This window comes from Sceloporus undulatus, chromosome 5 (genome assembly GCF_019175285.1).
Source record: "Sceloporus undulatus isolate JIND9_A2432 ecotype Alabama chromosome 5, SceUnd_v1.1, whole genome shotgun sequence".
NCBI lineage: Eukaryota > Metazoa > Chordata > Lepidosauria > Squamata > Phrynosomatidae > Sceloporus > Sceloporus undulatus.
The window spans coordinates 7,963,241-7,978,072 of record NC_056526.1 but is presented as its reverse complement, the minus strand read 5'-3'; the positions used below and the strand labels follow the sequence as shown (position 1 = coordinate 7,978,072).

The 14,832-nt window shown below is 41.2% G+C and overlaps 1 protein-coding gene across 1 annotated transcript in view; it reads right to left on the bottom strand.

The window, feature by feature from the left end:
* Window positions 1-13,161, bottom strand: part of PFKFB3 (6-phosphofructo-2-kinase/fructose-2,6-biphosphatase 3) — a 71,479-nt gene extending 58,318 nt beyond the window's left edge. Inside the window, exon 1 of the mRNA XM_042467653.1 lies at window positions 13,131-13,161. Coding sequence (XP_042323587.1) covers window positions 13,131-13,146 — 16 coding nt within the window. The 5' untranslated portion in view covers window positions 13,147-13,161. The remainder of the gene's footprint in view (window positions 1-13,130) is intronic.
* Window positions 13,162-14,832: the final 1,671 nt, after the last annotated feature.

Below are 14,832 nucleotides of genomic sequence, written 5' to 3'. Positions count from 1 at the left end.
GGAGGGGTTTGCTTCCAGCCCCCAGCCTTCAGCACATATTGTGCTGTGAGAGGTCTCATCGCTCCCTGGGCACATACAGTGTGAGCTGTGCACATTGGGATATGAAATTTCTTGATCAGGCTGCCAAGAATTATATAAGCTGACCAGACAGTAATAAAGAACACTTTCAGCACAGCAAGAAAATAGATAAGGTTACTAAAGCTGCAATACTATACTCCCAGAGGAGAGAAGGGTAGTCGAATGGGACCTACTTTTGAATATATATTTAATCACAGACGTAGAAATCCTGCAACTCTCCAAATGTTCTTGGAATACATGTCCCAGCAGCTCCTAATGCTCTTGGAATGCATGTCCCACCAGCACCTATTGAGGAATCTAAGCAGTACTTTAAGTCCCAATTAAAGACTATTCTATTCAGGGAAGCCTTCCAACTTTTGTCTTGATTTTATCACTGTATATTTCACGGCATATTATTTGTATTAATTTACAGTTTTATAGTATTGTTTTAACTTTGTTATAGTAATATCTTATGAATTGTATAATCTTGTTTGTGGTTTTAGATTGTGTGCCATAGGAAGGCATTTGTTTCTGTTTTGGATTGTTGTTTTCTCTCCTTTGTAAGGCACTATGGAAAGCCTATGGCACTATACAAAAAAGTGTAATAATAATAACAATAATAATGAGGAATCGCAGCAGCCCCTGGTGAGAAATGTTCATGGAATGCTTGTCCCAGCATCCCCTAGTCAGGAATTCCCAGTTTAGGAAGGACGGTCCAAATTAATCCTTAGTCATCTCAATTTTCCAGCTGCATTTAACTCAGCAGGAGAGAGAGAGGAGTTAAATGCAGCTGGAAAAGGAGGCCAAACAACATCAGAGTTATTGAGAAGGAACAGAGAAGCTATCAAAGGATGCAGCAGTTTGCTTTTGCCTGAGTCAACAGGGAAGGTTTGGATGATGTCTCCTCTCCCCTTCATTGCGTTAACTGAGTACAAATTACTTTTGCACTTTGAACTCAGTTTGCAGCGATGGAAGTAAGCTGAGGACAAAGGAGGAAAGTAGGAAGAGGAAACTGAAACTGGGGCATTATCAAAGCAGCTGAGAAAGTGAGAACACAGAGAATTTATTGGGACCATCCCCACCAAACCAGGACAGGAGTAGAGAAAGCCCTGTAGCTTTTCCAGCGTATAAGACGACTGGACGTATAAGACGACCCCCAACTTTTCCAGTTAAAATATAGAGTTTGGGATATACTCGCTGTATAAGACTACCCCTCTTCCAATGCAAATCAAATAAAAAATGTTAAAAAATCAGATTTGATTTCAATATGGTAATTTTAATTCAAATGCTTATGACATGCAGGTACTTAGCGGGAAAACTTGTTGTATACAAAGTCTGCTTGGATTGGTCAGCTCTCCCTGCCTGCCCAGCCCTCCCTGTCTCCAAAATTTTCTTCTACTGTACTTGTACAGTGCCGCTTTTGCTGCTTTCATACGGTCACCACATATGGAGGGTACGTGGCCACTGACGTTTTTGAGCTCCCCCCACCATATGCGGCGATCGCAGATTCTCCAGTCTGGCCTGGAAGTTTCAGCCCTATAAGACAACACCCGGTGTATAAGATGACCCCCAACTTTTGAGAAAATTTTCCTGGGTTAAAAAGTAGTCTTATACGCCAGAAAATACAGTATATAGCCAAGATTAAGAAGGAAGTGCCAGAGCATGTCCCAAGGACATATAGATTTTATATACAGTATTATATTCAGTCCGGTTTCCTTCTCTTGGAGACAGAAGACACTTTGGCTGCACCTTCATTGCAGAAATAATGTGGAATTCTGGGAGTGGTAGTTTTTTGTGGCACCAGAGCAAAACTACCAGCAAACCATGGCTCCGTGGCAGTTAAACCAGATTATTTCTGCAGTATGGCTTTTATTTTTATTTATTTATTTATTGCAAGGATTTATATCCTGCCTTTCTCCCACAATGGGATTCAAGGTGGGTTGCAATAATTTAACAGTGGGTGCATCATTTGACATGGGGCTAAGAAGAACCACTGAAGTGTTCAGGGTGCATTCATTTGCTACAGGGACATTGCAACATGAATAACAACAGAAAAGAAAACTGCTAGCCCTGTACCTTCAAATTCTAGGAAACAACCTGAGTACAGTACATTCATGAAACATATTCGCTGCCCTACCCCCATAATCCTCCCCTCAGAGTTAAAGCCAGACGATCTCCTTTCCTTGCTCCTTATGCAATGTTATGCAACTATTTGGTCTCAGCAGGCTGGAACCTAAAGTTAGGGGGAAACTAGCTGGCAAAGCTGGGATATTTGAAAAATATGTTTTCCCTCTAAAGTGCTGAGCACAAAAAAACATATTTTGAGTGCACACTGTGGCTTGTTTATCAGGTTTGCTTGTTCCCAAGGCTTCTTGGAAAGGGCTCCTCCATGAAGGAGGCATGTGAATGGGGCTGACAGCAACAATGAGCATGCATGCGCCTTTCACATGGCTTGGAGCTGGGAGCCTTCAGTTACAGAAAGGTCAGGCAATGCAGCAGGAGGAAAATGAAACTTCCTGCTACTGAGCATGTGGAAAGAGCGTGCACAGGCAGCCAGGCAATGTACCTCCTGCGCATGCCTTCTTTTGGCACAAGAAGCCCAGCTGTTTACCAGTGTAGCAGATGAACTTGCGCACCAGGGAATGGGAGAATGTTCCCAGGGCAGGGATGCCAGCCACCCTTTGGCCCACACCCTGCAAAACAAAAACACAGCACATGTACATACATTCCCCCCTCTCTCCTCCCAATGTACTTGCAGCTTCATAAACAAATTTCATATTCCAAAATAGGACGCATCAGGGTTAAATGCTTCTGAGAAACAAATGTTCCATGCCATGAAAAAACAAAAACAAACCCAATGCCTCCCCAAGTTTCATTTATAGAAAAAGTCATTCTTGCACTTCCTATTTTATTGTTAAATCCACAAGGTTAACGACCAGATTATTAAAAATTGCAACACAATTTAAAAACAGTATTATAATTTAAGGCACACACACATGCACAAAAGAAGAAATAAGCAGACATTCTTCCATGGTTTTCTTCGGGTTTCCTTTGTTGTCTGCTTTGTGTTAAAGTACATAGTTTATAAACCCTTTGGGGTAGGGACCTACTTAACTTTGTCAAGTATCAGATGTAGGCTGCATCCTTACTACAGATATAATATGGTTTGACACCACTTTAACTGCCATGGCTCAATGCTGTGGAATTTGGGAATAGTAGTTTGGTGGGGCACCAGACCAAAATGACCAGCAAACTACCATTCTCAGGATTCCATAGCATTGAGCCATGGCAGTTAAAGTGGAATTAAGACAGATTATTTCTGCAGTGCGAATGCAGCTGTGGCAATGGTATTCAAGAATGGACTATGTCTGAGCCAGAAGATAATTCATCCTTCCCTTAGATGTGAGGGTGTGAAAGCCAGAAAGTGAAGAAAGCTGACAGGGAGAGAATCAACACATTTGGAACGTGTTGCTGGAAGAGACTTCTATGTTGCCATGTGCTTAACATACACATGTGCACACATATTATTGATGTTCCAGGCAGGTGAAAAACACCCAGAAACTGAATACAAATGCATAATGATTTTCCATACTTGGCTGGTGATCTTGGGTTGCTTAGCCAACCCTATGTTGTGCAGAGTATCACAGGCAGCCTTGACAAATGTGCATTTTGTGGTGCGTAGGATGACTGAGCTTTGCAACACATGTACCAGCAGGAAAATGTGTGTGATCATGGTGCATGACAACCAACTCAAAATGATAGCTGCAGAATTTTATTCATTTGTTTCATGGCAGAGAACACCCACACCTTTGCTTAAAGCTCTATATTGTTTTAGCTTTCCTTTAGGAAACAGCAACCACAAAGCACTGAGCATTTTGGACTGGCAGTGGTGAAAGAGACCAGTTTCTATTCCCAGTAGTGTTGCTTTTTGGGCTGAGTGACCGTCAGGAAATTCCTTTGGTCCTATGTGCTTCTCCTTGACACAAAATAAAACTTTCCCATTTTTGGCTTGCTCTCCTTGCACTGATTTGGAATGGGGCTGAGGAAATGCAGGCTCATAGGAAGCATGACAACTAGATCACAGTGTTTATGCATCTAGCTGACCTAGCCTTTCCCAACTAGCTTCCCTCCAGAAATGGTTGGACTGCAGCTCACAGCATTCCTGCCTATTGACCATGCTGGCTAGGGTTGCTAGATCTCAAGGCTTGGGCCTGAGTGTCTAACAGATCATCTCCAGGAGGGAGTTGAGGATACAAATTCTCCAGTTTTGGAACCTTAATGTTGGGCAAGAAGAAAGGGCTACGTGCAAATCTACAACACAACAATTAAGGCAGCAGCTTGCTACAGTTCGCAAGGCTTTGTGGCTACAATTTGCTAGGACTCACCTAATTAGTTAACTTTCTTCTTCTCTTCCATTCACTAGGGCACCAGGGCTCACCCTCCATTCTGCTCTGTATCCGCCTTCTGTCTAGAAGCAAATAGGCTAAAGGTTCCTATCTTCTTAAGTGAGAAGGAGTAATTACCTAATTTCATCTTGATCTGATAACAGCTACATTTTCTGTTAATTTCCAAACAGGGAAATATGTTCCCCATTTTGTGTGTGTGTGTGTGTGAGAGAGAGAGAGAGAGAGAGAGAGTATGAAAGAGAAGCTGTGAGCCACTGTGGTTGATGCTTAATGCATAACATTTTATGAGATTCCCAAGAACCACCTCTAAATCTCAGGTTTTGTCCAGAAACATCAAGACCTGGGACAATCCTGAACTGACAACCCTGAAGCTAGTTGATGGGAAATGAAGTCTTAAACATCTGAATGATGTTTGGAAAGGACTAATATAGCCCTGTTCTATGCATTCATTATTTACTGATTTATATGCTGCTCTCTAATGAAATATCTCAGAGTGTCATACAGTAAAATCCACTTTACCAAATGGAACCAATCAAAATTATTTTAAAATTCTAAACACATATTAAGCAATTTAGCTCTAACTGGAAATCTCTAATCTAATCCATCTTTTAACGGGCCACAGGGAGATTTGCCATTGCACACTGAGAATGTGATTTGTCAAAGGCCACCCATTGGGTTTCCATGCCTGAGTAGAAGAGATCTGAACTCTGGTCTCTTGGAACTCTGATCCAACACTCAGAGTACTATACAATGCAGCTTCTCCATTAAAAGGTGTGTGGGTATGGTATGCACCTTCCAGTCACTTGTTAACTAACAGTACAATGTGTCTGAAGGGTTAGGCACCAAGGGAACATTTGACTATGAAAAGCAAAACACATTCTGTTCCTCCTGCAAATTACAAGGTGTGCATGCATGCGCCTGTGTGAGAAAAAGAGTCTGCATGCTTGAGGCACGCGGGAGGCTACATCAGCATACACCGAAGGGCATGTGCCTTCCCACCGAGCTGACGGGATCCTTGCCAGAAATGGGAAACCCGGACAGCATGAGTCACTCAAAGCACTGAGAAAGTTCCAATAATAGGAGTTCCTCTTGGCGACTGCACTAAAAGAAGGGTGGCGGAGAGAGACAGGCTTTTTAAAAACGTTTTCTACAAGAGACAGTTTTAAAAAGTAAGGGAAGGGACAAGACTCTTCAGGAGGAATCCAGCTTTCACCAATTGTATAAGCATATTTTCCAGCAACAGAAAACTACAGTGTGCAGTTTTATAGTAAGGGAAGAACAATCACGGGAAATGGGCCAGGCCATGAGGACCGGCAGAATGACTCACCAAAGAGGATTTTATATCTGTCTGTTTGCAGATTCTTACTGCCCTCCTCATCTGATTCTCAAGGTTCAGCATGCCATATTTCTAAAGCACATAAGAGCTGAACATATCGAAAGCAATGGAGATTATTTCACACAGACGGGATAGGGACAGGATTGTTCCCCTGTCCTTATCCCATCCATGACAACACAAAAATCCCCCAGTTTATTTTGCACCATGGTTTAAAAACAATGGCCCTTGATATCCACTGGGGTTTGGTTCCAGGATTGTCCATAGATACCAAAATTCGTGGATTTTCAAATCCCGTTAAATACAGTTGCATACTAAAATGGTATCCCTCATATAAAATGCCAAAAGCAAAATATATTTTTTGAATATTTTCAAACCATGGGTGGTTGAATTCATGGATAAATAAGAGCCAACTGTGCATACAAATTATTTAATTTTACTTGCAACCGAGTCTCAACCGTGGGGGAAGGAAGCATCAGAAAATTTGCAAAAGCACTTGAAATTTCACAAAGTGGGATGAGAAAAATATTTGAGAATATTTGCAATTTGGGATTTGTATGCAAGAATGAAGTAAGCAAAAGACTAAACCCTAGGGCCTTGGCTCCCATGCCACTGGCATTTCCCACAGAGATGTAATAAGGAAACCTATGCATAGAATTCAAGACGGACGAGCCCTAATTGTGGAGTCATGTCCCGGATTATTTTTACCCCGTCGGAAGTCAACTGCATAAATTGAGCAACTAAAATCCATCAAGTGTATCATCAGCGATCTGCAACCCATCTTTGAATCATAGAATCATAGAATCGTAGAGTTGGAAGAGACTACAAGGACCATCCAGTCCAACCCCATTCTGCCATGCAGGAAATCCAAATCAAAGCATCCCCAACAGATGGTCATCCAGCCTCTGCTTAAAGACCTCCAAAGAAGGAGACTCCACTACACTCCGAGGAAGGAGTGTGTTCCATTAGAAGTTCCTCCTAATGTTGAGGTGGAATCTCTTTTCCTGTAGCTTGGATCCATTGTTCCTGGTCCTGTTCTCTGGAGCAGTAGAAAACAAGCTTGTTCCCTCCTCGATGTGACACCCCTTCAAATATTTAAACAGGGCTATCATATCACCTCTTAATTTTCTTTTCTCCAGGCTAAACATCCCCAGCTCCCTGAGTTGTTCCTCATAGGACATGGTTTCCAGACCCTTCACCATTTTAGTCGCCCTCCTTTGGACACATGGCTCCAGTTTCTCAATGTCCTTTTTGAATTGTGGTGACCAGAACTGGACACAATATTCCAGGTGGGGCCTGACCAAGGCAGAATACAGTGGCACTATTACTTCTCTTGATCTAGACACTATACTTTTATTGATGCAGCCTAACATTTGACAATGGCCCTTGACTCGTACAGGCCTTGTGGGATAAACCAGTACCCAACTTACAAAAATATTACTCACCAGCAACAACAGACGCAGAAATCAGACCCTGCGGAAGATCCAGGAGCCAATTCTGGTCCCATATCTAGTCTGGCAACAGGGTAGGTGTATCTACACTGTGGAAATAATGCACTGCAATGCCATTTTACATGCTGTAGGTCCATCCTATGGATTCCTGGGGTTTGTATTTTTACAAGGCCTTTACTTTTCTCTGCCAAAGAGTGCTGGTGCCTCACACAACTGCAAATCCCAGGATTCTGTAGGATGGAGACATGGCAGTTAAAGTGGTGTCACACTGCATTATTTCCATAGTGTGGATGCACCCTACGTCATCCACACCATCCAGGATTTATATACTTATTCGTCTTCCAGTTGCCATAATTTGACAGCAATGTTCTGTGTATTCTACGCAGGTCAAATTGGCTAGCATCTACTCAAAATAATAAATGGGACACAACTCTGAAGTCAGAAATGATGATTTTCAAGACCCAATGTGGGGATCTTTCATTATCTTAAGATGCTTTTCTCTCCATTTTCACTTTGGCCATTTTTTATTAAAAAGAATGACAAAGACACTTACTAATGTAAAAGAGCTGGGCAAGAATTAATCGTAACATTCAACCCTATCTCTTGTAGACTTTTAAAATAATAACTTTTTAAAATCCCACTACTACTTCAGTTTAACAGTTTGTTTGGTGGAAGCTAGTGGTTCACATGTCGGTGGCGTCCTGAATTCATCCTGGCTTTTAGTATGAATTTTAAAGGGTCTCTCCAAGAACCATACCACCACCAGTCCAAAAATTAGGATCAGCACCTTGGATAATTCCTTGGATAATCATGGATTCACCATCCACTGATGTAAGAGTTGCAGAATTCCCCAAAGCAAGAATGTCTCTGTGTATTAGCTGCCCTGGAGCTGCCCTTGACTTATGACAACCCTGTAGATGAGACATCTCCAAGGCCCTCTTGCCCTGCAAACTCATGCTCATGACCTCTCTGGTTGAGTCTATCCATCTGGCATGCAGCCTTTCTCTCTGCTACTTTCTGCCTTTCCCAGCATTATTGTCTTTTCCAGTGAGCCATATTTTCTCATGATGTGGCCAAAGTATGACAGTCTCAGTTTAGCGATCCTGGCTTCCAGAGAAAGTTCAGGCTTGATCTGTTGAAGGACCCATTTGTTTGTCCTCTTGGCTGCCCACGGTATCCTTAGCACTCTTCTCCAGCACATCTCAAATGAGTTGATTTTCTCCCGCTTAGTTTTCTTCACTGTCCAGTTCTCACATCCATACATGGTGATGGGGAATATAATGGCTTGGGCACTTCTAACTTTAATGCTCAGTTGTATATCTTTACTCTTTAGGATTTTGTCTAGTTCTTTAATTGCTCCCTTTCTCATTCCTAGGCTTCTTCTGATTTCTTGACTGCAGGCTCCATTCTGCATTAATCTTTAAGATGTTACAAGATTTTTGTTGTTTTTACATTATCGGCGCCCATGCACATTGAAAAAATCATCATCATCATAGAATCATCATCATCACAACAACTGGGTTCATGTCAAGATTTTTATTGTTTGTACATGATCTGAACTGAGGCAACACTGGATTTTCTTTCTGTGGAGCCCATTTGAAAGTTACCTACATACCTGGCAGTGTGGCTCCAGGTAGGAGAGGTACACCAGGTAGCTGGAAGCCCTTGTGCTTGTTTAACTGTTGTCATGCATAATTAAATTCTAGTTCAGAATACTGATTTAATCTTTATTTATCCTCGTCTACATTTATTTAACAATCATTCTGAATACTTAAAGATAAAACACAAACAGAAAAATATCTAATCTAGTGCTAAGCACGATCATTTCCCCCACTTTATATACTTCTCTGTTCTTCTCTTTATTTAATCAGTTATTGTTCTTTGACCTACAACTATTACTGTGGTTCCACATTATCAGTTCACTGGTGTGTGCTTACCCTGCATATCTTAGGTTACATGCTTCTGGGTCATCGTCTTTTCTCACATCTCTCTAGATAGCATTATCTTCCTCTTTAGATAACACTATCTGCATGGCCTTATACACTATCAAAAACAGCTCAAACTTTCTAAAGTTAATTGGAGCCACGGAGAGGCTGCATAGTATACAGTGGTTTGAATGCTGGACTATTCCTGGAAGGGGTTTAGATTACATGGCCCTTGTGGTCCCTTCCAATGCTAAAAATCTATGATTGTATGACTTCAGGAGTCCAGGGTTCAAATCCCCACTTAGCCTTGGAAACCTACTACATGATCTTGAATAGATTCACTCACCTGTAAAGGAAGACAATGGCAAACCTCTCCTGAATAAACCTTGCCAAGAAAATACAGACTTGCCATAAGTTTAAGAGTGCATCTGCACTGTAGAAATCATGCAGTTTGACACCACTTTAGGTGCTGTAGCCCCATCCTATGGAATCCTGGGATTTGTAGTTTCATAAGGTCTTGCAGAGTGCTGGTGCCTCGCTGAACTAGAAATCCCAGAATTCTGTAGGATGGAGCAACAGCAGTTAAAGTGGTCTCAAACCGCATCATTTCTACAGTGTAGAATCATCCTCAGCCAACATGAAAGTACTGTACGTAACAACAACAGTGAATTTTTTCTCCAAACATGACTTGTACCGAAGTACACATAACCAATCAAAATTTTCCCATTGCCAAGCCTTGCAAAACACACTGTATTTTCCCCAGAAGGAAAAACAGGTTTTCCCTAACCCAGATTGTGCAAAAGGATATTTTGTTCTCCAGCATCAAAAGAGCTATGCCACATTCCACAGTTCAAATTGTACACAAACAGATCCCTCAAGGCAGTTCGGGTCTGCCTCAGGTCAATTGTGACAACTGCATACTGCATCCCCCCTGCCCCCAAGATAATGCCAGTTTCGGATGTTATCTGTTCTTTATAGCCTTTTCATCTTCCATTATGGAACACAATGAGTCCCATGTGATCTTCCATCCAGGCATTGACCTGATGCTTATTTTTAACAAAGCAAATGAGGTCATATACCCTCATCACTTAAACCTGTTTGAAGAACGCAATAATTCCTGTCATTTAAAACAGGTTGAGTCGCCTTTATTTGGAATTCCAAAATCCCAAATTGTCCACATGGGTGACTGAGATAGCAATGCCTTTGCTTTCTGATGGCTCAATGTACACAAATGTTATTTAATTCACAGAATTTTTTAAAATGTTGTATAACATTGCCTTCAGGCTATGTGTATAAGCTGTATATGAAACATAAATGAATTTCAAGTATAGTCTTGGTTCCCATCTCCAAGATATCTTACTATGCATATGCAAATATTACAAAATTAGTGGGGGGGGATCTGAAATTTTAAAAAAATCTATTGGTCCCAAGCATTTTGGATAAGGGAGACTCAATCTTCAATTTCATTCTTGTGCATTCAGTTGCATTCCAAATGTGACTTGTTAAACATCCTTGTTACTGGAAAATATAGTTAGTTACAGTATTCTTGTTGCTTATAAAACATTACTTCCAAGCCTGAAATCTGTCCATATTTTTCCTACTGCTTCATATTCTTTCATTCCTACCAAAAATAAATTAAGGAGGTCAATGTTTAATTGTATTGCTTTTAATGTTGTAAACTACCCTGAATCCTGGTCCTGGGAGAAGGGTGAGATATAAAATAATAATAATAATAATAATAATAATAATAATAATAATAATAATAATAATAAGCAGCTCCCAACTGCTGGTAGCTCAAAGGAAATTTACCCATTCCACTTCCAGTTTTTCCTTCACATCTACAGTCGGTCCTTCTTATACATGGATTTTTTGTACACAGATTCAAGCATCCATGGTTAGAAAATGTTCCAAAAAAGTATAAATTTCAAATATCAAACCTTGATTTCAATTTTTATAAGAGACACCATTTTGCTCTGTCATTATATTTAATGGGATTTGAGCATCCATGGATTTTGTTATCCACGGGGGATCTTGGAACCAAACTCCAGTGTATAACAAGGGTCCACTGTATGAAGTTATTGTTGTGCACCTTCAAGTCATTTCCTGACTTACGACAACCTTAAAGTAAACACATCATGGGGTTTTCTCTGCAAGTTTTGCTCAGAGGGGATTTACCATTGCCATCCACTGAGGCTGAGAGAGTGTGACTTGCCCAAGAGCACTCAGTGGGTTTCCATGGCCAAGTAGGGATTTGAACCATGGTCTCAGTGTCTTGATCCAATGCATTATTCCAACTCTGCCTTCAAAGCATGAGACACATGATTTCTCAGTTTTTCTGGGTTAGGATAGTGATGGGTGAATTAGTGCTGAGTACTAAGAAAAGAAAGAGGCGGATGGTGTGGATGCTTGATGGAACTGTTTATCTTTATCTTTCACAGTCAGGTATTGCCTCCCGCCTTGCTTCAGGAAAGGAAAGATTTCCTCACTAAAGTACCTTTAATCACTTTGTCTGATTTCTCTTGGGCTTTTCCATGACTTCCCTTTCACCTTAACCTGCCCAAGGCACACAGGTTTCCATCCTGCATATCTGGGCAGCTGCACTAAAAAGATTGTCTCTAATGAGATCAGGGTTCAAATCCTGGCTAGGCCATGGAAACCCAGTGGGTGACTTTCTTGGTCAAGTCACATGCTCTCAGCCTCAGGGGAAGGCAATGGCAAACCTCATCTCAAGAAACTTGCCAAGAAAACCTCATAATAGGTTTGCCTTAGGGTCTCCCAAAGTCAGAAACTACTTGAATGCGCAGAACAACAACAAAGCAAAAAAAAAAAAAAAAAAGGAATGCCGAACATTAAGAAACAAAAACAATGACCACAGAAAATATGCATTCATTCTAGATGACCAGGACATTTAAATAGTCAAAGAGTTCCCATACCTTGGATCAAGCATTGATCAGAATATAGATGACAGTCAAGAAATCAGAAGACTAGGAATGAAAAGGGCAGCTATGAAAAAATGGACAATATCCCACTAAAGTGTAAAGATATAATTCTGAACACTAAAGTGAGGCTCACCCAAGCCATGGTATTCCCCATCACAATGTATGGATGTGAGAGCTGGACAGTGAAGAAAGTGGATTTTAAAAAATCTACTCATTTGAGATGCGGCCAGAAAGACAAATAAATTGGTTAATCACAGAGTTGGAAGAGACCACAAGCGCCATCCAGTCCAACCCCATTCTGCCATGCAGGAACACAGTATGAAAGCACCCCTGACAGATGGCCATCCAGTCTCTGTTTAAAAACCTCCAATTGAGGAGCCTCTTCCAGACTCTGAGGGAGTCTGTTCCACTGTCCCACAACTCTGTCAAGGAACTGAGATCTACCCATCATGCTAGTTTTCTGTATGCAGGGCACACACACACACCCTCCCCTTGCCATAAGTGGGTGAGCATCATTCCTATGAAGCTGCTCCACCTCCTCTACTTGCACTTTCAAGCAGTAGAGCCAAACACAGATTAAACACTCACTGCAAAAAACAAAGCCAAGGCCACAAATGTCAAGAGCCACCTGTGACTTGAAAATGAGTTAAGAAAGGCACCAGATCCTGTCTGAGCTTGGACACTAAGCAGGGTCAGCCTTAATTAGTACTTGGATGGGAGACCCCCAACAAATACCAAGTACTGTCAGCTATATTTCAGAAGAAGGAACTGGAAAAATCACCTCCGAGTACAGTATTCCTTGCCTAAGAAAACCTTATGAAGTGCATGGGGTTGCTGTAAGTTTGACAGGTGACTTGGAGGCCCATAGACACAAAAAGGACAGATCCTTGGTTCTGGCCCAGAGATCAGGAGGAGGGCAGAGACTGGCACAAAGTCCCCCAACCAGATCTACTCCAGGAGGCCAAAGCAGGGAAGCCCCACCTTTCAGCTGGAAGAGGAAATATCAGCCAACTCCTTACCTTTCCGGAAAGGCATCGCAACAGATGTTAGTTCTTTCTCTCACTTGGAGAAAGGGGAGAAGCACAGCTGGCTTGAGTACAGCAGATGTATGGCAGGGTTGTTTTTTGGTTAACCCCCTGGGCTTACTGAGATCTTCAAGGAAACTGTCAAATTTGGTCAAATTTCCTCCTGGTAGCGTCACTGCCTTTGATTGCAAAGGAGGAAGTAAGCTGGCAGGATACACCCTGGAGAGCTTCATTTAACTCTTTCTGCACCCCTTCTCTGTCGACTTTATCATCCCCCAGACTTGAAAATGGCTTAAATGCAGTGTGGCCCTCCACTGAGCAAACAAGAACCAAAGCATTTTTGGGGGGAGAAAACCACCAATTTGCTATGCTCAGCAGGGGAACACAATGCATGACCAAGATGAAATAAAAAGATGATGGAAACAATATGTGGAAGAACTATATAAAAGAGATGAAATATTTTGTTTGAAGATGAGCCATATGAAGACAAAACTCCAATTTTAGAAAGCATAGTGAAAGCTACAGAGAACTGGGGAGGAATAAATCAGCAGGAATGGATGGCATACCTATAGCACTGCTTCAGTCTACAGAGACAGAACCCACTGTGGTTCTAACTGTAATCTTCCAACTAGTATGGAAAACAAAATAATAGCCAATGGAATGGAAAGACTCAATATGTATTCCACTCCCTAGCCAAAAGGAACACACAAGACGGTAGTAACCACAGGATCATCGCATTAATCTCTCATACAATTGAAGTAATGCTCAAAATTCTACATCAAGGACTTCTACCATACATAGAGCAAAAAATGCCAGATGTTAAAGTTAGGTAGAGGCATTAGGGAACATATTGCAAATGTATGTTGGATAATGGCGCACACCAAAGAATTCCAAAAGGAAATCGGCCTGAGCTTTATAGGTTACAGCAAAGATCATATAGATCATAAAAAGCTATGAACTGCTCTTAAAGAAGAGGGTGTGCTACAACATTTGATTTTCCTGATGCACAACCTGTACTATGATCTGGACAAGAAGCTACTGTTAGAACACAATATGGACAAACAGAATGGTTTCTGATTGGAAAGGAGGTCAGGCAAGCCTGCATTCAGTCACCATATATTTTCAACTTGTATGCCAAAAATATCATATGCAAAGCAGGATTAGACTCAGAGGGGTGAAAATTGGAGGAAGGAACATCAACCATTTAAGATATGCAGATGACACCATACTAATAGCAGAAAATAACAAAGAGTTGGAACGGTTATTGATGAAAGTCAAGGATGAAAGTGTTTAATGCTGAACATTAAGAAAACAAAAATAATGACCATGGATGATTTGCATAACTTTAATGAAGACTATGAAGGAACTTAAATAGTTAAAAGCTTTTCCATACCTTGGCTCAATTATTAATCCGAATGGAGACTGCAGTCAAGAAATCAGAAGACTAAGACTAGGAAGAGCAGCTATGAAAGCACTAGACAAGATACTGAAGTACAAAGATATTTAACTGAATATTGAAGCTAGGACTGTGCATGCCATTGTACTTCCCATCACTATGTTTGGATGGAGCTGGACAGTAAAGAAAGCTGACAACAGAAAAACCAGCTCATTTGAAATGTAGGGCTGGTAGTAAAACAAAGCAAATTATTTTGCCTCCTCGAAAACCATTCTAACTTGCAGGATGTTATTTCCTTAT